Genomic DNA, 27255 nt, shown 5'->3' with positions numbered 1-27255 from the left:
AGAAATTAAACCAAAAAAAATCGTCTACAGGAAAAGTCAAGTTTAGGTAAAACATAATTCAGTGAATGCTTTTTTTTTTTTTTAAACTCTTAATTTAATAGTTTAGGATAATAAGTTGACATTTTACTTAAAATATATTTTATTTAATAAATATTTTTCAGCGCAACATCCCTACTAAAAGTAACCAATATATTTTATTTAATAAATATAATCAATGTAAGTAGATGAATCATGAATAAACTCAAAAAATTAGTAACTACTTACAATTTTTTTTTAAAAAAATTAATTAATTTTATATAATTATCTCTGCCCTATTTACTTATCCTACAGTATAAGCATTCCACATAAAATTTCCTCCGAACGGAGGCAAAAGCCTTTTATATCGGTGGCTTTCACCGAGAAGAAAGCAAACAGACGCGAATCCAATTCTCTAACTCTTCACTCTTCTCAACTGCGCGCCACTCCTCCAATGCTCCGACTCTGATCGTTTAACTTCCCTAGAAAACAAACCGAAAGGAGAAAAATGTGCTCTTCTGCTTCTGCGCCTCCTTCTCCTGCTCTCTTCCTTTGCGCTACTTCAACTCGCTCTCTTTCAGGACGCCTTAATCACTCTCCATACCCACTTTTCAGATCCAACAGACCTACGATTCTTCGCCTCTCTGCTTCCGTTGCCGGCAATCATCTCGACCTCTCTTGGTTCTCTCCTGCTATAACGGTTGGGCTGTTGTTGAAGCCCCTCCCCCTCCCCGGAGCCATAAGAACAAAGGTTTCGCCTCAATTACATAATTCGAACACTAATTCAATTTGAATTTTTCTTTTAAAGATAATTTATTATCTTTGTTCTCGGATTTCAGGTTTTTCTACAATTCTGCTTGCTGGTGGGACTTGCACTATTGCTCTGATCGCTGCCATTGCTTACTTCTCCCTCTCTAGAGAAGGTAATGATGAAATGGAGGGTGTTTTGTTTAATGTAATGGTTCTCTGGATTTTAATGATTGAAGTGAGTCGTTATTGTGCTTTTACAGGGTTTAAGTTGCAATTTCACAGTCCTTTGCGCGCTTTACATGGGATGATGAGTCCAGTCGACAGCACAGATAAGATTACTTTAATATTGGCGATTCTGATGAAAATGCAGTTGGGGCTGAGCAAAGCTCAGGATCCATGCCTGAAGAAAGTGGAGAAACAATAACTTCTGGTACGATATTTGTAAAACTCTTATTGAGTGTTTTTTCTGGTAAGCAAGCTATTTTATTGCAAACCAAAGTAAAAACAAGATCCAACTATCCGCCACAACTATCCGCCTATCCAACAGTAACAACTCCTCAAAATACCTATACATAAAGGGATACATTAGACAACACTCAATTCAGCTACTCCATCTATGCCAGCCTAATCTTAGTTTAATGGTAAAAAGAATCTTCTGTATATCTCTATTTACATATGGGGTTGTTGCTTAAAAGTAGCAGCGATTCTCTCATTCCAAATGAAATAAACTCCAGCATGAAAGCCATTCTCCTGCAAACAGCCAACCCACTCCTCCCTTTCCAACAATAAACTGCCAGTCAAGATATTATTGAGTGTTTTCTGTGGACTATGGTTTAATCTTTTTTAACATTGATGTCAAGAAGGAAAAAACTAAAAAAAAAAAAAATTTAATGAATTAATTATTCTTATATGTGGATCATAATGGAAGTGTATTTCCTGGAAGTTTAGAATGGACCTGCCTCTTCATCCTTTTTCATTCAAATTTTTTTAATCCATATTCAATTAACAAACCCTCCCCTCCCCTTCCCCCCCACCCCCCCCAAAAAAAAGAAGCTTCATTGTAATTGAAACCTATGCGGAAAGTTTTGATTCTGCTTCTTGAATGTTTTTGTTTTTCTTTGAACTTCAGTGTATGTGCAGAAGCTTGAACGAGTTAAAGTACCAGTTCCTGTGGATTCTGCTCAGCTGGAATCTCTATTGGTTTTGAAGAAACTATTAGAGAGCATCATTTCTTTCTCACAACGCAACACTTGTGTGTTTAATTTGCAATTGATTATGATTATTCCAGCGTCTGTTGTGAGCTCTGCATCTTTATATATTTCTACCTCCAGTACTTGGATGAACCTGATGCTGCCCAAAATTCTGATTCTTTGTCCTAGCAGATACATCTATATAAATAGGATTGTATATTTACATATACTCTGTTGGAATTCTGATTCCTTGTCCTAGCAGATGCATCTATGTAAATAGGATTGCATATGAACATATACTCTGTTGGAATTGATAAACTATTACTGCCTTTACTCTAAATAAACAAATTCTTGATAACCATTGTGATTAATTTTTGATCTGATAATACATTATTTTTATTTGTTTAACCTCAAATTAAGCAACTTTGCCCCCTCCCTCTTTCTGCCTTATTCACCATCTAGCTGTGAAATTGCATATTAATGTGAATAAAGCTTTCACTTCAGTTCTCAGTATGATTATCTCAACCTTTATTAAGGTATACAGATCATTGAAGATTATGCAAGGGCTGAGGAATTGTGCACTAGAAGGGAATATGCAAGATGGTTAGTCCGTCTTAGTTCATTGTTGGAAAGGTAGTAACCAGTCTATGCACATGATGGAAATATCATAAAGCTAATAGTCAACAATAACAAGCATGGATGCTTCTGCACTCTCTGGCTCAGCAACTTATTTTTTGTTTTATAGGAATCCAAAGCATAGAATTGTTCCATCTATGTTACTTTCTGGTTCTGTAGTTGCTGCATTTGATGATGTAAGCGTTGAAGATTCTGATTTTGATTCTATCCAAGGTAAAGCTTAATTTTGTTTTTGCTAGATTTTTTAATTTTGTTATTGTTGTGACTCATAATTGCTTCCATTTTTTATTTCTGGATTTGCATAATAGCCCTTGCAGAAGCTGGCATTGCTTCCACGAACAATTACTGCTCTGACAGCTCAAAAGGAGATTTAAGCTCCTGCTTTTACCCTGATAGGTATGGATGTATAGTTATATACTAGTGTGGTATGTTGCAGCATTTCAAGTTTCTATCGAATTTTTTATTTTATAATATAAGAACATATGCTTCTCATCAAGTAAAACATATCTTGTACTGTAGGTTTATTTCTTGAGAGGATTTGATCAACTGGAAAGCTCAGTTAGAGTATATTTTCATGTCCAGAATTATAGAACAGGTAAATTTGTACATATGATACATAAGTTTTTTAATTGATTAAATAGACAACTATACAAATTAACAGAATTGTTCACTAGGCAGTCGTTTCTTTTTAAACCTGACTTGTATACAGTCCAGATGTCAAGAATAAAGGTAGATTATATGGATGTGAAGGATATCAGTTCAGATGCATCACCTGAACTCCTTATCGACATGTTGGCTGGAGACAAGGGTATAATCAGAAAAGTTTTTGGTATTGTCTAGTCTCTGTAACTTCCTCCTTTCCTTAATCTTTTCACAATAAAATCAGAGATGTTCTAGCGTTGTTGAGGCTTATTGATGCATATAAAATTAGTGATTAATGCATTCTATAAAGTGCTAAACCTAAAGCACAAACACAAATGAAATTATTTTTAGTTCTGTGGATGAATCTCAGCAGTGCTTATGACTTGCACCATTCATGAATAGAATTATGAAATTAACGATGTGTCCACAGATCAGAAAATATGAAAAGTTTAGCTGCTTTTGTGAAGTAATTGTTAAAGGGAGGTCGAGGCACCAGCCCTATTGCCTCAAGGCCCACAACCTACAAACGGTGCGCAGGTTTCACCGATTGCATCTCACTAATACCCTTTTAGCATCTTCATTTTCTCTTTTTATTTTTAAAGGCGTATTGACCAAATAAAGAACTTCCATTATTTTCAATTTTATAACCATCCTTTAGTTTATCAAACTGATACATCATACATGAACTAAAAAAAATTGTTAGATTTTTAGTAATTAACTGGTTACAGCACTGGCAAATAGGCTGACATGGCAGCTTAATTAGGTATTCAAAACACACTGTTTCACTTTAGCAACACTTTCGTTCCTGGGTGGATTTCTGGAGCATCTCCTTTTCCATCTTCAGCTTGTTTCTCAGTCTACTTGGCTTCCTTATTCCTTGTTATGATTCTCAACAGATAGCACAACTTCAAAATCAAACCCCTTATCACTTGCCCCACCATGGCCACCACAACCTCCATGCCTACAAAAGTACAAATCATTCCCATCTCTTTCCTACATCTCAATCAGATCAAATGTGAGCCCTACATAAAAATGACCCTTCCACGCATTGAACCACCAGCACTACCACCACTGACGGCACTACCAGCATACATTGACAACCACTTGAAAACATCGTTCAACCTATAATGAACTTACCAAAAGAGGGAGATCATGCAAGTGGAGTATATGTGCATAGACGTGGTCCGTTCCAACAGTCCAACTTGTACAACTATGGTGTTCAGGAGGCTAGTCGTGTTGCTTTGCACCAGTGCTACTCCTCCTTTCATGCCTTGGTCATTGTATTCCCACCTCCTCTCGTGTTCTTATGGTTGCTATGGCATCGCATGTAATTGCCAATCTTTCATGTTCTATGCCACCATTAGGGCTACAATAATATGTTTGATTTTCAGTCTCCAACATTTTGGTGACATATTTCTAGAAGCCTTGAGGATATGTAGAGTAGGAGAATCAAGTGAGGAAATAGGTTTTATTTGTCGGCATATTTCGGCAAGTGGTGATAGAACAGTAATTGCTCACTGAGGAATGTTTAGAACAGTGATTAAGGTAACTACCCAGTTTTCTCTCTCCTTCGCTTTATCATCCTTTTTCTATATTCTTCTTAATCATCTCAATTTTCCTTTACTTTTGTTTTAGCTCCTCTTGTTCCCCCCTTCCTCCCTCCTTCCTTTTTTTTCCCATCAATTCTCCTTCACCCATTTCTTCAATTTGCAAAGGTAATTTCTGCTGCCTTACTGGTCATTTTAGCTCCTCTTGGTCCTTTTACTTTTTTATTTTCTCCTTTACTCGTCTTCTTTTCTCCTGTCCTTTGTGGATGCCCTTGCTGCTCATAACACTTTTTTATGCTTGTCAAGAGTATAAAGAAGTTGAATAACAAGAAAAGAACAATCAAAGTCATTATTCTTGAAACCTTTGATAAAAAAAAGAAAAAAGAGAGCAGAAAATTTGAGAGAAAATACTTTATTATTCCCTTCAAGCCAATTGGGGTATATATACTACTTACAAGAGTACATATAATAAATTAATTTTCTAATTACAGTCTAATCATATTTCAATCATATCACACAATCATATCACACAATCATATCCCTAATTATCACTACAAATTTAGACTATTTACAGAAATAATCTCAACACTCCGCCTCAAACTGGAGCGTGCATATCATATGCTCCATGCTTGTTACAAATATACTCGATTCATGGTTCTCGAAGTGATTTTGTGAAAATATCAACTAGCTAATCATTTGAGTTGACAAAACTAGTAGAAATTCATCCGGACTCAATCTTTTGCTTAATAAAATGGCAATCTACCTCTATATGCTTCATCCTCTCATGAAAAACTGCATTTGATGCAATATGGTGGGCAGCTTGATTATCACATATCAACTTCATTTGGCCAGTATCACTATATTTCAATTCCTGAAGGAGTTGCTTCAGCCAGATCAGTTCGCATGTTGCTAAAACCATAGTTTGATATTCTGCTTCTGCACTTGATCTTGCAATCACACTCCGTTTTTTATTTTTTCAGGATATAAGATTCCCTCAAATCATAATACAATATCCTGAAGTAGATCGTTTATCTGAAGGGAAACCTGCCCAATCTGCATCAGAATAGCCAACAATTTGTAAGTGACCCTTGTCCTCATAAAGTGGACCCTGTCCTGGAGCTCCTTTAATATATCTAAGAATGCGGATGGCTGCATCCCAGTGACTATTGTATGGAGTTTGAAGAAATTGACTAACCATACTTACAACAAAGGAAATATCTGGTCGTGTGATAGTGAGATAATTGAGCTTGCCGACTAATCTTCTGTATCTAGCAGGATCTTTAAGTGGCTCCCCCTGTTCAGGGACAAGCTTAACATTTGGATCCATGGGAGTGTCCACATGTCCAGTTGATGCAGGGTTCAATAATTAATTGCAGCCAATGAGATAAGGAGGCAAACAGAAGCTATTTTGGCTACTGGAGAGAAAATATCACTGTAATCAAGCCCAAAAATGTGTGTGTAATCTTTAGTTATAAGGCGAGCTTTTAAGGCGATCAATTTTGCCATCAGGTCCCACCTTAACTGTGTAAACCCATCGACAACCAACAGTAGATTTATTAGATAGTAAGGATACCAGTTCCCAAGTTCCATTGTTATGCAGAGCAGTCATTTACTCAACCATGGCATTACACCAACCAGGATGATCCAATGCTTCTCTAACTGTCTTGGATATGGAGACAGCAGATACAAAAGTATAATAGGAAGGAGACAAACGATGATAACTGTAACAGCCCGGATTTTCGGTACCCCTCTGTAACGGCCCTAACCATCACCGGCGCTAGGATCCAGATCGGCTTAAGACCGCCGGGACCCGTAGCAAGCCAAACATACCTCCTACCACCTGGTCAAATCCCATACATGATCAATACTTAAACATAAAAACTGAAACATCTGATGTAAATACCGAGCTTGACCTGTATGCGACATAACTGGAAACAGAAAAGAACCCCTTACTAGAGCCCTCATCAAAACTCTAGTTGGGTTAACAACATACATCAAGCTGGGATTTCATCCAAAGCACTAGAACCTAACCGGTGCATGCATCAAACCACAAACACAAGACCTCCACTAGGGTCCTCATCAAACACTAGCGTGGTAAACAACACATGCCACCAGTTCAGTTCCAACACAACTCAACAAAAGCCATAACATTAAAACATTATATACATCATGTACTACAAAGGGACTAACCAAGTCTTAGGGCCAAGCACAATTCTAATCCATAAACATAACTCTTACAATACATAACATCTTACAAAAAGAATATCGAATCTTAATACATGTCCACACTAAAAGCTTACTAATCTATTACATAACCATAACCTTTACCCTTGACGTCCTCCTGGACTACTTCTGACCTGCAAAACTGGGGTTAGGGGAGAGGGGTGAGCTAAAAAGCCCAGTGAGTAGAAACAAAGAAAACAGTTCATTAATTACATGCTTTCATGAAATGCGTCATAGCACAAACAAATCATATCACGGATTGGACCCAACCCCAAAACATCCCTTCCAGTCTCAGTATGCCCGGCCCGGCCGGGTCTCACAACCTTCGTATGCCTGGCCCGGCCAGGTCTTACAACAACTGTATATGTATGCCTGGCCCGGCCAGGTCTCACAACATCTCTAGGGCTAATGGGGTCGTTCTTGGTCCAATCTCCATCAACAGTAAATAATGCAATGCTTCATATTCGTGTAACTAGTGCAATCAACCTATTACATATAAACATGATGCATGAGCATGCTTTAGGCATTTGATTTCATAAAATAAAGATTAAGTTTAGTTCTACTCACCTCTGGCAGACGCTGAACTGACTCTGCAACAGCTAACACTGATGGCCTCCTCGATCCCTCGGGTCCGATCCTACACAGGTGGACTCGAATGAGGTGCCAACACACTCTAAACAACTCATAAACAACTACCCAAAAACCCCTTAAAACATCACTTAAACATGCATAGAAAACAACCTTGAGAAGGCTGGACAGGGCACTTTCGGCGGCACCTTCGGCGGCCGAACCCTCCCTCCAGAGACGAAACTCAGGCACTTTCGGCGGCACCTTCGGCGGCCGAAAGTCCCACTCCAGAGACGAAAGTCAGGCACTTTCGGCTGCCGAACCTTCCTTCGGCGGCCGAAAGTCTGCTTTCAAGCCAAAACTCAACTTTCGAGGGCAAGGTTAGGCGGCCAAACCATGCATCCACAGACAGGTTCGGCGGCCGAAGCCACTTTCGGCGGCCGAACCTGAGTTCTTCCCAGAAGGGCAAAACTCAGCTTCTCATGCATTCAAGCCTCCCAAACCTTCCAAACACCCCAAAACAAGCACCCAACTTTACCAAAACATGCATAAACCTTAAACCATGCATAAAGGAGCTTAACAACTAGATTAAACTCCAAAAACAACATCAAAACATACCTAGATAGTTTATGACCCACATAGGCCAAAACCATCAAAACAACCCAAATCCTCACATACTCTCTCCCCATCATGCATACTCACTCCCACATGCATAAAGGAGCATAAACTAACAACATATCATCACATAAACACATATAATCATACATTGGGCATCAAACCCACATAAACCTAAACATGCATATCTACCCATTAAAACACCATTAAACTTACTTAAAACTTCATTAAAACATAAAGGGAAGCATAGATCCACACTTACCTCTTGAAGATCGAGGGTTGGTGCGATCCCTAACTTGGAGATGGGAGGAAACTAATCCTTGGGTCTCCAAGCTCCCAAAACTTGATCTAAGCTTGAAAACTCTTCAAAAACAGCCATGGAACTCATGAAAACATGAAGGAGATGAAGAAAAACATGAAAACGGCCAAGGGAGGACAAAAACTCACCTGAGCTCGAGAAAAGGGGAGAAAACTCGCCCATTTCCGATCTGAGGGCCCTTTATAGGTGGCCTGGTTAGAGACCTTCGGCAGCCTAACGTGCCCCCTAAACTCATGCATGTTCGGCGGCCGAACTTGAGGTTCGGCGGCCGAACCTTGGCTCGTTCAAACAAGACTTTCGGAGGCCAAAAGCACTCCCGAAGCCTTTCCATGTTCGGCGGCCGAACTTCACTTTCGGCGGCCGAACCTGGCAAACGCCTCCTTGGTCTATTCTTTTCAAAACTCAAATCTTTTCCATTTAAAACCATGAAATTATTGTGAAAACATTTTAGAAAACACATTTTACCCCTCTAGAAACCTCTGGCATATTCAGAATTCCAGATTCCAACAGAGATTCCGCCGGAAGGTAGGGATTCCGATGCCGGAATCTAGCCGGATATTACAATAACTCACAAAATTATAAATGGGATGAGGATTTCGGGTAGAACGAATACCTTTTCGAAGAGCAAGAGGAAGAGTAACTGCTGTTGTTGAAGGCATGACTGAAGTAGGTAATAACGGAATGGGAGGTGAGTCATTAGAAATACCTGTATTAGGGAGAGAAATATTATTGTTATTAGCAGATGGGTGAGACCGACGTGTATAGACCTGAAGAGGTGGCATAGGAGTGGAAGATGGACATACTTGCAGCAAAGAAGAAGTAAGAGTCAGAGGTATAGGCAAAACTCTAGAGACAAAAGTTTTGTGTGTTGGACTAGAAGAAAAGAAAGGAAAGGTTTCAAAAAAGGTGACATCTGCAGACACAAAATATCTGTTAGTAGTAGGATCATAGCATTTGTAACCTTTTTGAAGCCGTGAATAGCCGAGAAATACACATTTAACTGATTTGGCCTGAAGTTTTTCTTTGTCAAGAGTATGATCATGAACAAAGCGTATACATCCGAGAACACACAGAGACAACTGGGTGGAATTCTGGTTAGGAAATAGGACAGAATGAGGACTTTGATGCTGCAAAACAAAGGAAGGCATTCGGTTAATCAAGTAATAGGCAGTGAGGACAGCTTCCTATCAAAATCGCAATGGAACATTGTGATATACGAGTAAAGTGCGGGCTGTTTCAATTAAATGTCGATTTTTTCGCTCAACAACTCCATTTTGTTGTTGGGTATAAGAGCAAGAAGTTTAGTGAGTAATACCCTGAGTAGACAAGAAATGAGTGAATGAGGAAGATAAATATTCTCTTGCATTATCACTTCGCAGTATCTTAATGCGAACACCAAATTGATTATGGATTTCAGCATAAAACTTTTGAAAAATAGGAAATAAATCATAACGATTCTTCATCAGGAAAAGCCAAGTGCAATAAAAATAGTCAGGAATAAAGGTAACAAAATATTGAAATCCCAGAGTTGTACTAACTTGATTTGGACCCCAAATATCTGAATGAACAATGTCAAATATAGAACTGGCCCTATTATTGATTCGCTTGGGAAAAGAAGCTCGAGTTTGCTTCCCGAGTTGACAAGACTCACATTCTAAAGAAGGCAAGGAAGAGAGACTAAGAATTAGTTTTTGTAACTTGTTCAGACTTGGATGTCCCCAACGACTATGAATGAGTTCAGCGGAGGTGGAAGATACAAAAGCAATTGGAGAGTTAGAAGTGGAAAAATAGTACAATCCTTGTGACTCATATTCTGCTCCAATCATCTTTCCAGTACTCCGGTCCTGCACAACTATAGATTTAGTAGTAAAGATGACTGAACAGTGAAGATCTTTAGTCAATTTGCTAATAGAGATTAGGTTTTATGGACAGTCAGGGGTAAATAAAACATTAGTAAGGGGATAGGAGGAAGGAAATATACGTTATCGATCCCTTTAACTTGAGTTTGTGAACCATTAGCTAATGTGACTTTAGATGGTGTAGAAGGTGAAACAAGAGTAGAGAAAAGAGAGGGATTACCAGAGATATGATCAGAAGCATCAGAGTTGAGAATCCATGAACCAAGGGGTAAAGACTTGGTTAGATAAGTAAAAGAAATACCAGAATGGGCAATATTTGATTGGGCCATAGAGACTGAATTTGAATCTGCCAAAAAAGAAGGAACTGTGTCTGTGAATAATAAATCAAATATTGGACGGGCTGGGCAAGCGATTGGACCTACTGGGCTAGAGTCGTTGCCGACGGGCGATGCTAGAGGAAGAGTCGCCGGCGTGAAACGGTCGCCGAAAGATGGTTCACGCGTCCGTGCGTGGTCAGAGGGCGTGTGAGGGCAAGCTGAACAGGCGACCGGACCTGCTGGGCTGGAGTCGCCGTCGCCGGTGCCGGGCGATGCTGGAGGAAGAATCGCCGGCGTGAAACGGTCACCGGAAGATGGTGCACGCGCCGGCGCGTGGCTGGAGACAGGCTGTTTGTGGTGGCGTGTGGGGCCGGATCTGGAGGCGGTGCTTCATCGGAAAGTAGATTGGAAGCCGGCGTGGAGAATTGGCTGGGTGGTAAGACTAACTGATTTCCAGAAAGTCACCAAAGCAAGGTAGCAGATATGCCACTCAAAGATGAACCAAGTTTCTTGGCTTTGATACTATGAGACCTTGGCTCTGATACCATGAGACCTTTGATGAAAAGAAGAAAAAAGAGAGCAGAAGATTTGAGAGAAAATACTTGATTATTCCCCTTAAGCCAATTGGGATATATATACTATTTACAAGAGTACATATAATAAATTAATTCTCTAATTATAGTCTAATCATATTTCAATCATATCATACAATCATATTCCTAATTATCACTACAAATCTAGGCTATTTATAAAAATAATCTCAACAATTTTGAATTGAATAATGATGAATAAGAAGATTGATGTACTTAGTCTTGTAAAAGATAGTCGCCTGATAGTTCCTTACTTTTATGGTTGCTTGGGCTTCAATTTATTTCTTGTGTGCGACCTCTATTGGCATGTGCTTGCACTTTGTGCACAGGCTTTAGGAGTCCTTTGCACCTCATTGCGCCATGCATCTTGAGAAATATGAAGTAAATGGAGAGGATGTACCTTCAGAAAACTGTAAACCTGTAAAACGATTAACAAGGATCATGATTAAGAAGTTTTAATATCTTCACCGTACTAGCAAATCCGTTAGATTGCAGATGAATCAACCTGTGGATTGTTTAGTGCACATGGATGGATATTCATTTTATCATTCTTTAAAACTTATAGACTTGTGGTATTCTCTTAAAAGATGGAGTAGTGCAATTTCAGAGCAATTTTGTTTTCATGCCAGTAAGTCCATGAAGATTGTGCTTTCATGTTCAATTTCTACAGGACAGAGCAGGCGGTTTCAACCCAATAAACCTTTGACAAAAGCTCAAGCAGCAGTGGCATTGACAAGTGGCAGGATGACGGAAACAGTTAATAATGAAATATTAAGATTGGAAGCCGAGAATTCTTCAAGACAAGTTGCAATGAAGGAAATAAGGTCTGAGGTGCTTGACAAAGGAGATATAGAGAGGTTTTGGGATGAGAAGATGAAAGAAGAAAGAGCCCGTGGACTGGAGATTCAAAATCTTTATATTGCTGCATTACGTGATTTGGAATTTGAGAAAAGTGTTGAGGAGAAAGCTTTGGCTGATCATTTGAAGGGGAAGGCAGCCATGGACTGCCAGAGGCAACTGCTTCTTGGTTTGAAGGAAGAGGTTGATGAGATGTCAGAAAGGCTTACATCTGAGAGGTCTACCTATGTAGATGAACAGTGCAATCTACAGGAATTGCTAAGTGAATTGCAGACCAAGCAGGAGGTGATGCGCGATAAAAAATCAGTTGCAGAAGCAGAAATAGAAGCTCTTCGAATTCTTAGGTAAAAATAACAATGTGTAAATCAATATCACCGTCTTTTTTTTCAAAAACTTGATTTAGTACATGTAAAAAGATGGACAAAACTACTCTGCAGAGACTAGGTAAAATCTGTGGTGCTCAACTTGCCACATGGCTTTGTATGTGCTAATATCTGATTATTTATTGTTACATAGTTATAATAATTGTAAGCGTTCAATGCCAGATCTTGGGTAGAGGATGAAGCTAGGAAGTGCCAAGCCCGGGCTGAAGTTCTTGAGGAGATAGGACGAAGGTGGAAACCGGACAACCAAGCTTGAATATAATGGTGCCACAGTGAAGATATAAATAATTAACTCAAGAATTGCTTTCTTGGTGGGGCTATTTAATACGACGTGATTGAAAATGTAAGATAAGATGGATGATTATGGTCTTTTGCGTTGTTCATAATGTGGCTTTTGTTAGTTCTGGTTAATGAAGCAATTATAGAATTAATGAGATTCCAGATAAGGTTGACAAAATACTTTCACATTTGAGTCTTCTATACTGTTCAGTGGCAAGCCTGGAAGATATTAAATTATGGAGGGTAACACCAGTTAGGCTGAAGAAATTGATGTATCACTGCTTCCACTGGGATGGATTCTTTTGTGGGTTTGGCAATAGCGAGAATTGGATTCGAAAGAAGAGAGGAAACTTGTTTGAGATTGCTGAGTGATCATGTGGCGTTATTGGCTGTGAATTAACTTTGATACTAGGAAGTCAAAAAAAGATTAAAAAAAATAAAAAAAATAAAAAATAAAGCAGTAAGAGCTCATCAATTTTGGACCATTAATGGTGCAGAAACTGTCGTGGGAGCCTTTGGGATGAAGATTAAGCAAAACGTTTACAGCCAGAAATTCTTTGGACGGTGAAATCAGTTGAGCTACACATAGCTGCTTGTTCGGTCCGACTTATTTCGGATTTAATGTTCTTTGATTTTAATTTGATATGGTTTTGATTAAATATAACGGTTGATTTTTTTAAACAAGATTAAAAATATGATTTCACAGAAATAATGATTCTGATTCATAATTAATTTTGTTGAAGTTAAGTAGCCGCTTTCAACGAGCAGCAAGGAAAGGGAAAGCATCGGCACCAATTAACATACCCAGTTGGAACACTTAAAAAGCTTTCTTGTAGATGCGGCCAAGAGGAGGCTGAGAATTGAAATCGAAAATTAGAAGTGACTCGGTTTAACATAAAATCAATCAAAAATTAAATTGATAAGAAAATGTTTAAATTGGTGGTTCATTTTGAACAAAATTGATTTCTTCTCCTTTGCTTTTTATGAAAATAAAAAAAAAATTGAGAAGAAAAATCAAAATGAAATTAAATGACAATCAAACTGAGATCTTATATGGTGCCCGTGATTCTGATTCCAATTCTTTCAAAACTTCATTGGCTAATTGTTTATTCCTTTTTTTTTTTTTGAAGTACATTTGTTTACTGATTTATAGTGATAATAAAACCCAAAGCTTTCAAAAGATTAGTCATTGCCGCCCAAGTATTGGCGCTGCCACTGCAATTCAATCCCTCTGCCTCTTTCCATCTAAATCTTCCTTTTTCTGGTTTTCTTCTTCTTCCTCTCCCTGGGATGCTTTACCATCTGTCTAATTAAAGCTTTTCGCTATTCTCCTGCTTCTAGGTATGCATTTTGTTTTTGCCCTGTTTATATATATATATTTTTTATCTAGTTTTCTGTCAGATTCTCCAGATAAACACTACTCTTTGTGGCTTCAGTTGCGTACTGAGAGTTTAGCAAGATTTTAGGTTAGGTTGGCATGTGTGGCAGCATCTGTTACCAAGTGGGTGGTATCTGTTGTGTTCATATTCAATACTTTACTCTCTCTCTCTTCATGGAAAAGCAATTTAATAGATATTTAGATAGGACATTAAAAAAGAATCCTAGACTTTGAGTGCTCTCTGGCCACTGGATAGGTTTGGAATTGGGATAATACTTTGGCTGCTACTCCAGGTAGTGGAGACCACTGAATTTAAGACCTTTTTGTTTTCTTCATATTTCTTTACTTTTCTGTAAATTATCTTTTTGAAAAGTTTGCTCCAATAAATTCCTCGGCCAACCGTTGGATGCTGATGAGGGCTTCTACCAAAGTTGTCTGCTCCTGAGTTTGCCAGGTCACCCCTCTTGATGGATTCATGATAGTTATTTTAGGTGGGATTTTAACCATTGCTTCTACGTTATTGTAGATGTTGCTTAATTCACTATTTTGGCTTTCAATGTCAAGATTAGAAAGGAAAGGTAAATTCCTGTTCTTGAGATTGGACATGTGTTTTGTGAAGATGCTTCTATACATGCTTAACATTAGAGCTGCTTTTTTATCCTGCAATCCAAATCCAAGAGATAGACAGAAGACATTAGCACATGAATTTTATGAATTAACCCAAAAGTTAGTTATATAGGATAAATTCCTGAGAAAAGCCAAAAAGGCTAACATGTGAATTTTTTGGCCGTCAATCAACAAAAAGTTTGGCTAAATTTGTATATGCTTGGCTTACATCTTACAAATGCTCCAGTCCATTAAGCAGACATCATAGAATTAAATCTCAGCCTTACATTACCTTATCTGAATTTCAAAACTACCGTGTGCCTACCTTCATTGTGATGTAAAGCCAAAAGGAAACCGAACCCACCTTAAGAATGGGTCTTTGGTGATTGTATTGGACTCTCTAATCTAAAGTTTACTTAAGTGGGTCCTCTGCCAAAAAGGAGAACTACTTAATAGAGGCTAAGATTGATCCATCGGTTAAGAATGATGATATTATCTGAAATCAACCTATATTCCTTGAATCAAACCACTCAGACAATCTGAACCCTTCTAATAAAAGATTTCTACTGTGCACAATCTTCATTGAATATGAAGTCCAGAAAATGATGAGGTCAATTGGATGGTTTGTGTTTCTCAATTGTTTGATTTTTGAGCTGAGATCATTAATTATTTCAGATGGGAAGGCAACTAAAATATTAGCTAACTCTGAAATCCTACAAAAACTCATTATTTATGAGGCAAAGGACACCAGATATGCATGCGATACATAGTTTAGCAAGCAAGATACCGTGATAACACATTTTTTTCCCTTAAAAATTTACTGTTCTTGCGTCTCTTTCATTCTTGTTTTCTGATTTGCATTAACTGTAGGCATTCTTTTGAAACAAAATGGTAATATGTCAAACCCACCCATTATTTTGCAAATCGTCAACATCCTTTTGAAGGAAAACTGGCCACTAGTTTCATTGGTGGTTCCTGTAGCTCTTAGCATGACTTATTAGGAACTCTTTGTTTGGAAGCAAGTCTGTCATTGAAAGGTCTGAAAACATGATAGGATGATAAAGCAGAGTTTATTGAAATATTAATAGCTGGATATGGCCATTGAATTTACACATTTACAAGTTCAATAATCTGCTTCTTATACAGATTTTCACCAGGATTTCCTAGAGAGCTCCCCTGGCTCTTGGAGATTCTGTAAATGCGGTAGCTCTTGGTGCATTTCCAGGCACTGATGGGTTGAATTTTCAGTTATGGGGTTGGGGAGAAATGGATGGAGAAGTTCTTTCCATTTTGTTTGTTTCAATAGATGAGTGGAAGGTTAAGATTCTGTTATCAACAATACCTACATGATAGTCAGGTTAGGCTTCCTGGTTGCTGCTTCAATTGCAGCGTATACTGTCAAGCAGCTTAATGTCCAAACCTCAAGATCAACTGGTCAATTCAGGCATTCAGGTAGTAAATTCAATCAGTTCTATTCTTCCTTTTTTAAAAACATATTTTTGTATATCAATCTGCTTTATCATCCCCAATAAGATCGATATTTTGGGTGGTGGTGTTTTTCACTTGTATAATGTAAGCATGACTTACAAGGTTTATCTTGATGGCTTATTTTATATCAGACTTTTGTCTTTGTTATGTTCTTTTTACTTCATTCTGCAATTGTTTATGGTTGGCCTGGTAAAAATTGAAACTCAGATGATGGTGAAGCAAGTCTTGAGCAACACCGAAACAAGGGGAAAGACAGGGAGCAGTTTCCATATTCTGATGATAGCCTCAAAGAGAAGGAGGTAAATATATTCATGAAATAAAAATTGCAATATCTTCTTTCACCACATGCCTAGTCTTCCAATTGAAATGGACTTCTTCCATTCATTGGGAAATATTAGATGCAGTATTCATTGTTTTCTCTAAATGAATGTGCTATAAAATTACAGGGGGAGGAAGAAGAAGAAGAAGAGGAGGTCAAATTGATAAGTAGTGTATTTGACCGAGCTCATGGTGTTGCACCTGGCATAGAAGATGAAGATATTTTACCTGAATTTGAAGATTTTCTTTCTGGGGAAATTGAATATCGATTACCTGGTGACAAGATTGACAAGGCTGAGAAAGAAAAGATATATGAAACAGAGATGGCAAACAATGCAAATGAACTGGAACGCTTGCGTAATCTAGTAGAGGAATTGGAGGAAAGAGAGGTGAAACTTGAGGGAGAATTGCTCGAGTACTATGGATTAAAGGAGCAAGAATCAGACATCACTGAATTACAGAGGCAAATTAAAATAAAGACAGTTGAGATTGATATGTTAAAGATTACCATCAACTCCTTGCAGGCTGAGAGGAAGAAGCTTCAAGAAGAGATAAGACAGGGAGAATCTTGCAAGAAGGAAGTGGAGGTAGCAAGGAACAAGATAAAGGAGCTGCAAAGGCAAATTCAGCTTGAAGCTAACCAGACAAAGGGCCAGTTATTGTTGCTTAAACAACAAGTTTCTGGGCTTCAGGCTAAGGAGGAAGAAGCCATTAAGAAAGATGCAGAGGTTGAGAAGAAGCTGAAGGCTGTGAAGGAGTTAGAGGTGGAAGTTGTGGAACTTAGGAGGAAAAATAAAGAGCTTCAACATGAAAAGAGGGAGTTGACTATTAAGCTGGATGCTGCTCAAGCTAAAATAGCAGCCCTTTCCAATATGACAGAGGTTAGAGCTGTAGTGCACATTGTTCATATATTTTCTTTGCATATGCCTTCAGTTTTCTTTCTTTCTAAATTCTCCCTCCATATTTTCAGGCGTCTGAATTGTTCATTTTCTTTTTTTTTATAGCATTTTTTTCCTTTCATCTGATGGATAATGAGAAAAATGTTTGCTTTAGGAATGACTTCATCATGTGGATAACTATTATGGAAATTTAAGGACACTTACACATCCCTGATATACTGGAACTAAATTTTCTCTCAGTGGCATTTCTAGTTTATTCCTATTGTTTACCTGCCTATACCATAGCTGGCTTTTCTGGTGAAGTTCAGTAATATCTAAGATTTTTTTTTTCCTTTTTCTTTATTCTTTATTTCCCTAGAATGTAGTTTGACAAGAAGGTAAAATCTCCATTAGCCTTGAACCAGTAAAATATGGTTAGATTTTTTACATGTGTGCTTGCATATGTGGTGGGTTAAACTTGTCTTCTTACATCTCATGGTGCTGCAGAGTGAAATGGTTGCCAAGACCAGAGAGGAAGTCAATGATTTAAGGCATGTAAATGAAGACTTATTAAAACAAGTAGAAGGACTTCAAATGAACAGGTTTAGTGAAGTTGAAGAACTAGTGTACCTTCGTTGGGTTAATGCATGCTTGAGGTATGAGCTCCGGAACTACCAAGCACCTCCAGGAAAAATTTCAGCTCGTGATCTTAACAAAAGTTTGAGCCCCAAGTCCCAAGAGAAGGCTAAACAGTTAATGTTAGATTACGCAGGATCAGAACGTGGACAAGGAGACACGGATCTTGAAAGCAACTTTTCTCACCCATCTTCTCCTGGAAGTGAGGACTTTGACAATACTTCCATTGATAGCTCTACTAGCAGATATAGTAGTCTCAGTAAGAGACCTAGCTTGATCCAGAAGATCAAGAAATGGGGGAAAAGCAAAGACGATTCAGGCCCTCTTTCATCACCTTCCAGATCCCTTTCTGGAGGATCTCCAAGCAGGACAAGCATGAGCCACCGACCAAAGGGTCCATTGGAAGCTTTAATGTTGAGAAACGCTGGTGATAGTGTAGCCATAACTACATTCGGCAAGATGGAACAAGATATTCCCGACTCTCCAGAAACTCCTTCAAATGTTCCCCATATTAGAACACAAGTTTCTTCTGGTGACTCGCTAAATAATGTTGCTTCATCTTTCCAATTAATGTCCAAATCAGTTGAAGGAGTTCTTGATGAAAAATATCCAGTCTATAAAGACCGGCATAAATTGGCCCTAGAGAGGGAGAAGCAGATAAAAGAAAAGGCAGAGCAAGCAAGAGCAGCAAGATTTGCTGAGAATTCAAGTTTTGATTCTATGTCAAAGGGGGGGAGAGTGAAATCTGCAAGTCTGCCATCACAACTTTCTCAAATAAAAGAGAAATCAATTGCTTCTGCTGGCCAATCTAATGACGGCAAAGCTGTTGATTCTCAATCAATAAGCAAGATGAGACTTGCTGACATTGAGAAGAGGCCTCCTAGGGTGCCTCGGCCACCTCCTAAACCATCTAGTGGTGCTGTGGTTGACTCAAATAAACTTACTTCAACTGGAGTGCCACCTCCTCTGCCAGGTGCCCCGCCACCCCCACCCCCACCTCCTGGTGGACCACCACGTCCACCTCCTCCACCTGGAAGCTTGCCAAGAGGGGCAGGAAGTGGTGATAAAGTTCACAGAGCTCCTGAGCTAGTTGAATTCTATCAGACATTAATGAAACGCGAGGCAAAGAAGGATACTTCATCATTGATGTCTTCAACATCTAATGCATCTGATGCTAGGAGCAACATGATTGGAGAGATAGAGAATAGATCATCATTCCTCTTGGCTGTGCGTTAACTTTTGCCTTTGTTTTTATTAATATGTTCATCTTCCACATATAGATTTCACTACTCAAATTGATGATGCAAAACCGTGTGTATTGCATCCAGGTGAAAGCTGATGTGGAAACTCAAGGAGATTTTGTCCAGTCATTGGCAACTGAAGTTCGAGCAGCTTCCTTCACAAACATAGATGATTTGATTGTCTTCGTAAATTGGCTAGATGAGGAACTCTCCTTCTTGGTACGTTGTTAATTTTTTACCGGCTAGAATGTGCAAGTCATCTGCCAGAGGCAATGACTCCTTGAAATTAGAAAAGGGTCTAATTTCATCAAGGGCAAAGATATTTTTATTAAACATTGAAGATGAGTTTTGCTGCTAGGAGTCCATCATTGCCTTCTGTAATATAGATTTAATTATTAGTTTTCTGTTTTAGAATTTCCCTTAACAATGATTAAAAACAGAAACCCATGAACTTCTCGGCAAAGTCCACTTTTAGATAATTCCACATTAGCATTTCTTTAGCGAATGGATGTATTCTTTAGGACTTTCTTATATGATTCTTTTGTTTCTTTTCCTTTTTTGTGTTTGATCAGGTTGATGAACGGGCAGTTCTCAAGCACTTTGATTGGCCTGAAAGTAAGGCTGATGCATTAAGAGAAGCAGCTTTCGAATACCAGGACCTGTTGAAATTAGAGAAACAGGTCTCCTCATTTGTTGATGATCCCAAACTCCCATGTGAAGCTGCTTTGAAGAAGATGTACAAGTTGCTTGAAAAGTATGTATATTATAAAGAGCAGTTCAAAATATCTATAATGATATCTTAGCCATAGCTGTTATTGATGTTCCCTGATATTTTCTACTATAATCAGGATATAAGTTGTTTTGTTGAATCGCTTAATATAATATGCTAACTTATTTTACCGTTTTACCTTTTGCTAGAGTGGAAAATAGTGTATATGCACTTTTACGAACAAGGGACATGGCTATTTCACGATATAGGGAGTATGGGATTCCAGTTGATTGGTTATTAGATTCAGGAGTCGTTGGCAAGGTACGGTTCCATTTTTTTTTCCTTTTGGTGTATTTGTGTGTATCGTGTATTAGTGTGTTCAAATAGCTTTTGCTTTTGTCCGTGTTGAGCTATCAATTTCCTTTGATAATATGATTGCTTAGTGACCAAGGTATAGTTTGCTTATCTGCATGGAGTTATGATAAACAAGTTTATCAGCATACGTTTCATATATTTATGAATCAGTTAATGCGTAATTTGGACTCTGAATTTACCTGAAAAACCTACTAGATCCATGTACTTTAGTTTGACCCTATTTAGCCCCTGCACTTTTATTCAAGTATTGGACCTGTCAAGCTGATGTCATTAGAGAAACGCAGCAGTAAACCACCATTCTATTGTGGATTTAAAGTAAATTTTGTATTTTTTAAAAATAAGAAGTTATCTGAATTTTGAATCAAGTCTTTTGTTTTGTGTTACATATTTGATTTTTTATTAGGTTTTTCATTATTTTTGGACCAAATGGTCCGGAAAAATGTGAGAAGTTTTTTCTTCTATAGTTTGAGAATTATGCTTACATAAGAAAAGATCTAGGGGGCTAATAGGTTCAAATACAAGTACAATTCTGTATGAAGCCGCTAATGGATCATTGAAACATTTTAACCTATGACATGCTGCGTAAAAGAGAGGTTTTGAAGAGAGATTTATGTCATTGCATTATCAGATTCCCTGCCTCTCCCTTTTCCAGCAATATTTAAACAAGTTCTCAGAAATAGAATTGTGTTATGCTACCTTCAAAAGGAGGAGTTTGATCACTTTGGTTCTGGAAGTAGTTCATATAACTTGTTTCCTGTTGCAGATCAAGCTTTCATCTGTACAATTGGCGAGGAAGTACATGGGACGTGTAGCATCAGAACTTGATGCGTTGAGCGGACCTGAAAAGGAACCAAATAGAGAGTTTTTGCTTCTGCAAGGCGTGCGTTTTGCTTTCCGAGTTCATCAGGTATATATTATTGGAGAAATTATTACTTAGTCTATATGGTATTAGTGTTGAGAAATTCATTGGTTAGTCTCTCAATTTTGAAAAATATAAGAAGTTTTAGAAGTCTTCTAGTTAGTCTCTCCATTAATTTTATTTTGAAATATTTTACTATTTAGTTTCTATTGTTTTGAAAAATTTATTAGTCGGTCCTTCAAATTTTTAAAAGATTTACTAATGATTTCTTTCATAACAAGACATTTTAGAATCTTTTTACAATATTCAACGGCTAAAATTAATCGTAACTAACTAGTAGATTTTTTAAAATGTGAAGAACGTTTTAATACATTTTTCAAAATCGATAGACCAACTAGTGAATTTTTCTATATTATAAGGACTGAATAGTAAGTTTTCTTATATTATTCCTACATTCGTTCTCATATTGTATTGAATTTGCATACTTAAAACCACAAATCATCTATTCATGACCTCTAGATGTATTATACTTTATGGTACTCGGTGCCAATATTGCACTAAGATTGCCATTTAGCAAAAAAAATTATTTCTTGATACAAGTACAAATTTGCTTGTTGGCCTGGACCTGTTTTCAGTTTGCTGGAGGCTTTGATGCAGAAAGCATGAAAACGTTTGAAGAACTGAGGAGCCGTGTACATTCCCAAACGGGGGAGGACAATAAACTTGAAGGATCATAGTTTTTGCCCCTTGGATTTTCTGTCGTATACTTCATCTTCTCATTTCGTGTTTGCGTTTATTGTTTAGATTTTCATATACCAGGTTAAGCCTAAAAGAAAAGGGCAAGTTACATTGTACAGTGAAATCTCAGATTTTTCATCCTTGTTATCGTTTATATGCTCAGTAACGGGCAACATGAAAATAAGAAGCTAGAACTGGAGGCTCTGATTATTCCGTGTAGGCCATTGATAAAACCTGCCTCGTCCCTGAAAAGTTGAAGCTAGAAAGAAGAGATCAGCAAGAAATCCTGCGGATCTGCTTGTATTGTTCTATGTTCATGGAGTATATTTCTTTCCTTCTGTATGATGAGGAAGTACCACTACTGTACAATTACAACTATTATTTTTATTAGAATCATACTCAAACATTCTTAATATAATGTTGGAAATTCCATAGTAAAGCAGTTATCTAAATGACAACAGGAGATGTGAATTTGTGTTTACTCCCCTGAGAAAAGGGACTGGAATCCCCGAGGAAGCCTGCTGCTCCCTAGTTTCTTCATATATGTTATGGCTAGGTATATCATTTAACCTTATTGCACCAACAAAACTCAGGTTTCTCCAATTTTTATAATAGACTAAGATACTTCAAAGGAAATTTACGAACCTGCGCTTTGATCATTGAAACTTTGGCATGATGTCTCTACCTAATATATTCTAACTTCTAAGGTTCTTGAACAAAACTAGAATTACTATAACACAATGCGGATATGCTCTAACACTTGGGTAGACTTAATCCCACAAAAACCCAAAACTTGTAATCAAGCTCAGCTCAAGGTCAAACATGCATGATACAAAATAATATAATAAAATCTATAAAATTTATTAATTAAAAAAATTGGGTTTTTACACGAATTATGGGTAGCCACAAGCAGAGAGCATGTTTATTCCAAGGGCTAATGACCCAGAAATCCATAAATCATATTGCTTTTACACTATCGCATGGTGATTACCAGACTTCTATCGATGAACTTTGCACCTCCCACCTTACCTTGAATTCTTGGTGGCAAGGAAATTACACGTCGCTGGTCTCCTGCTTCCACCAACAACTCGGACCCTCCCCTGTACTGCATTCATAGGATGAAAAGCGTCACAAAACAATCATACCAAAATGAAATCTGCTAAAACTCCAAATTAACATGAAATATAATATTTCCAAAAAAAAGAAAGAAAGAGGATAACTGAAACATTTAAGTTACCAGGAAATGGATATTGTTCACACTCTACAACTCATCAGCTATGAGATTTATCCTATACTTGCTAAAGAAAAAGACTTGCTACAAATGGTCTTTTCTTAAGCTTTACCAATCTAGCAAATTCTAAGACTTGTATATGTGCATAAACTCAATTTTGTCTCCTTGGGAATGCATTTTCTAGAGACACAACTCCTTTGAAAACCTGTCTGAATGCAACTGCAAAACCTCCTAAACTATAAAAAAGGGAAAGAAATGAAGCAATTGCACATACTTGATATAGCTTGATCTCTGTCTTGTCAAAACCTGGCATAAAAAGGGTTATTGATTTTTTAGCTGCATCAAACTTGACATTCGATTTAAAACTATCACTGTGCCTTGCTGGCAAAGAGAAATGGGCCCTTGAATCATGACCAACAGTGTTTAACATGATTGAGTTCCAATCCAGTGGGTAACCCATTGGGAATTGTGGAATGAAAGCAAAATGCAAGGGTGAAAATTTGTTCTTGATTTGTTCAATTGATTCTTCATTCAAATATGGAGAAGAAATCCCAAATGCACCAGAAACCTGTGCACCAGCTTGGATTGTACAGCCCCAATACCGTAATGCTGAATTCACTGAGGTTGGATTACTTGGGTCCATTACAAGGAAGCAGCCAAATTTACATGGATCAGAGAAAGCAGAGGATCCTCGCTGCAATAGAATCAGAGAATACTATGAAATTTGCATAGAAATCTGGGAACTAAGAAATGTGAATCACATTTACCTCCAGCATCCTTTCCAAATTGTCCCAGATCTCTGCACTTGCTATTCCATTCGAGTACCCCCTGCCACCTAAATTCATTGCTTCGTCAACAATTCTCAGGAGTGAAGGACCCACCAGTCTCCCAAGATCAGTCTTCTCAGCCAAGTTTCTTAGATATTTCAAGTACAATCTGTACACAATTATGTTGTTGAACAGAGATATTATAAAGTCACAGAGAAAGCCGCACACACACACACAGAGATAGAGGCAAACAAAGAGAAAGCAAGCAATTCCCAACCTGGCTTTACTGGCTGCACCTATCATTCTTAGAGTTTCATCACTGCTGATTCCATCATATACTATTATGTCAAATTTATCCTCTTTTTTCTTCTGGGCTACATTGGTTAAGAATCGGACAAGCCTCTCAAGTACCAATGCAGAAAAAATAGAATCCATTGCAGGAAGCACACCAAGTTCTTCTCCAACAACCTAACATTTTAGGATACAAGAAAATGATTTCAACAGCAAATGATCTTTTAAGATAAAGTATGAAACGTCACGAGAATATTAAGAGATCTCTACATACCTACCCCTTCAAGAACACCTTGGGTCATCTTAAGATGCGCATCTGCTTGCTTTAGTCGATTAAGAGGCTCAAGAAGCATCTGCAAATGTCAAGAGCACTTAACACTGAGTTCAAATCCTCCCTAGAAAACTATTTAAGTTGCATGTAAGACAAGGAAATGGAAGTGAAACACACACTTTCGTGGTTTCCAATCTAACAGCCGAAAGATTGTCATTGCAGATGACAGGAGAGGTTCCAATCTTACAGTTCAGAAAATAATCAGCAGAGGGATCTTGAGTCTGTATTACCAAGCATGTGCTAAGTCCAGCCATTGCATAATGCTGATCAGTAAGCACAACAAAACAAAAGTTTAGCAAAGCTCCCGTGGTGAATCTTGGGTAAATTGAAATGCCTCTCAAATCAAGAAATTATTAGTAAATAAATTACAAATTATATATAGTCTATCTTCCATTTTTTTCACCTAAAAGAAATCAATGTTAAGATGGGCAAAATATAACTTTAGCTATTCTACACCTATAGTGGCACCAAACGCAACAAGCCTAACATTTAGCGTATAAGGAATCAAATTCCTATAAACTACGAGAACCCATTAAATCACCAGCCACGCAAAAACAAGGACATCAGAAAAATTAAGCGTTTCTTGACAAGAAATAGCCCAAATCATTAACAGAGGAGTAACAACGGATTTGCAACTCAAGAATTATTCACATTAGCATCACAGTAAAATAATGCAGAAGTACGGAAGAAAGAAGCACCTGTGCAGCGAAAATCGAGGAGATGGTCTTGCCAGAGCCACCTTTGCCTAGAAAAGTGATAAGCTTGGTCGATTTGGAGGAAGAATTTTCCTTATTATTTGAAGTAGAAGAAGAAGAAGAAGCAGCAGCAGCAGTAATGGGAAGAGCTGAAGTAGCTTTTACCTTATAATGTACATTGACTTTGCGTTTGAGGAACGTGAAATCAGAATCAGGGTTTGCTAGAAGCAAAGGGGAGAAAAAAGAAGAGGAAGAAGCCATTACTACGGAGTTCAAAGAAAATTATGGGAAGCGTCTGTCGCGAGTTGTGCGTTGAATGTCGATGTTGAGCAAGCCGACCATTGTTGTGAAACCGGACTTTTTCGACCGGCTGAACCGAAAAGACTGGAATTGAGCCTATAACCGATCTGATTTATTTTTAAAAACTGGGAATGATGAAATCTCGGATCTATTTCCTTGTAAGAAAAAAAAAAAAAGAATTAAAAAAGTTTAATTAGTTATTCAAAATGTAAATTTGAAAAATTAAATTTCAATTTCTATGATTAACTAAAATTTGAAAATAACTAAAATTTCAAAAAGTTTTCATATTCCTTTTCTTACTTATACATTCCTATTTATATCGTATTATTAAATTGTATTTAAATAATTACGTTTTTATTTATTTTTTATTTAATTATTAATTATAATTTAAATTATTTTCATTTAAAAATTAAATTTACGGTGATTTATAACTATAATAAATTTAAATTATTTTCACTTAGAACTTAAAATTTTAAAAACAAGATAATAGGGAGGTTTACAGGTTATTATGCGTTTTTGAAATCGCAACGATGACGTCAGACTTGAAATCTTATTGGAGATTTATTTCGTAAAAATTCTATTCCGTGACTTTATTCGAGATATCTTAATGATTTATGTTTGAGAGATGAAAAAGAAGAATAAGTATTTTTATCAAATTTATCTTATACAGGGATTTAGATAGATATTTGAGAAGTATTTTTATTTGAAAAGTATTTTTATCAAATTATCAGGGATTTAATTTTAAATTATTATAATTTTTTATTAAACTCTAAAATTGATATTTTCTGTTAGATGGTTTGGATGTAATACTAGGTTATACTTTGGCTAAAAAATCTATCAATCATAATTATCTATTTAGAATTATATTTTTTTTATTTAATAAAATTTTATTAATACAATAAGTAACTTTATTTTTAAAACAAAAGAGATAATATGAATAAATATGAGTAGTTCCATCTGAGTAAAATTCTCGAGTTCTACTTTTTAATTTTTGATCTCATTCCTAATCCCTATTTCAAAATAAATAAATAAATAACCTCAGCCAAACTCCTCAGCCCGTCGTTGTAGGTATGTATCCTCAATTTTGCAAGCTATCGCAATAAAAGAATTTACTTTTAGATCCTAACTAATTGAATTTGATTTATGATTTTTACAATTAATGCAAAAGTTAATTATGATTTTTATTTTAAATGATTTTATTTCCGCAGATGCTTCCAAAAATTGAAATTGAATTCTGGTGTTTTGTATTATTAATTAAATTTTCACAAAGAATTTTGATTGGACTCAATTTTTGTACTAGGTATGAAATGGAAAGATTTTAAATTCGATTAATCTCATTAATTATAGTAAAAAACTACAAATTAAAAATTTATTAACTAAAAAATATAATTATTAATTATAATTAGGTAACTTTGAATTTGGTCTATATTCATTATTTTTAACCACTCATAATTATGTCGGAATTAATCTTTTAAACATAATTTGGTTAATTTTAAACTTATTTTAAGTTAGAAAATAGTTTTCCAAGTTGGTAATTTACATGATGATCACTTTGTGCGGCTGTACTTAAATTAATCTATATTTTGGGATAATATGTTTCCAATCCCTCAATGATTGAATATTC

At 37.0% G+C, this 27255-nt stretch overlaps 3 protein-coding genes across 10 annotated transcripts; 2 read left to right on the top strand and 1 right to left on the bottom strand.

Annotated features, from left to right (window-relative positions):
* Positions 1-325: 325 nt before the first annotated feature.
* LOC110617238 lies at positions 326-12976 on the top strand. 8 transcript variants are annotated; one of them, XM_043957316.1, is made up of 10 exons: positions 326-766; positions 855-938; positions 1026-1195; positions 1895-2017; positions 2492-2588; positions 2701-2804; positions 2900-2987; positions 3111-3186; positions 3301-3420; positions 11941-12672. In XM_043957316.1, the coding sequence occupies exons 3-8, from the start codon at positions 1162-1164 to the stop codon at positions 3121-3123; spliced, it is 459 nt and encodes a 152-aa protein (XP_043813251.1). In that variant the 5' UTR covers positions 326-766; positions 855-938; positions 1026-1161; the 3' UTR covers positions 3124-3186; positions 3301-3420; positions 11941-12672. The 8 variants fall into 8 exon arrangements, with proteins under 8 accessions (XP_043813251.1, XP_043813248.1, XP_043813250.1 ...); XM_043957313.1 differs by having other exon boundaries at positions 1895-2061; positions 2500-2588; XM_021759898.2 differs by adding an exon at positions 12674-12976 and having other exon boundaries at positions 334-766; positions 1895-2588; positions 3306-3420; positions 11941-12472.
* A 1018-nt stretch (positions 12977-13994) lies between these two features.
* LOC110617237 (protein CHUP1, chloroplastic) lies at positions 13995-22455 on the top strand. Its single transcript, XM_021759897.2, has 10 exons — positions 13995-14131; positions 15921-16226; positions 16470-16561; positions 16709-17461; positions 17966-19321; positions 19423-19554; positions 19908-20089; positions 20254-20365; positions 21183-21326; positions 21914-22455. The coding sequence occupies exons 2-10, from the start codon at positions 16121-16123 to the stop codon at positions 22013-22015; spliced, it is 2979 nt and encodes a 992-aa protein (XP_021615589.1). The 5' UTR covers positions 13995-14131; positions 15921-16120; the 3' UTR covers positions 22016-22455.
* Positions 22456-22858: 403 nt separating this feature from the next.
* LOC110616929 (uncharacterized protein At1g26090, chloroplastic) lies at positions 22859-25736 on the bottom strand. Its single transcript, XM_021759459.2, has 7 exons — positions 25335-25736; positions 24756-24899; positions 24584-24658; positions 24292-24482; positions 24015-24183; positions 23522-23941; positions 22859-23121 (listed from the first exon to the last, which is right to left on the bottom strand). Exons 1-7 carry the CDS (start codon positions 25590-25592, stop codon positions 22990-22992), a joined length of 1389 nt encoding a protein of 462 aa, XP_021615151.1. The 5' UTR covers positions 25593-25736; the 3' UTR covers positions 22859-22989.
* Positions 25737-27255: the final 1519 nt, after the last annotated feature.

The sequence above is a fragment of the Manihot esculenta genome, chromosome 6, assembly GCF_001659605.2.
Source record: "Manihot esculenta cultivar AM560-2 chromosome 6, M.esculenta_v8, whole genome shotgun sequence".
Lineage (NCBI taxonomy): Eukaryota > Viridiplantae > Streptophyta > Magnoliopsida > Malpighiales > Euphorbiaceae > Manihot > Manihot esculenta.
The sequence above is the reverse complement of the archived record's forward strand: the minus strand, read 5'-3'. Positions and strand labels throughout refer to the sequence as shown.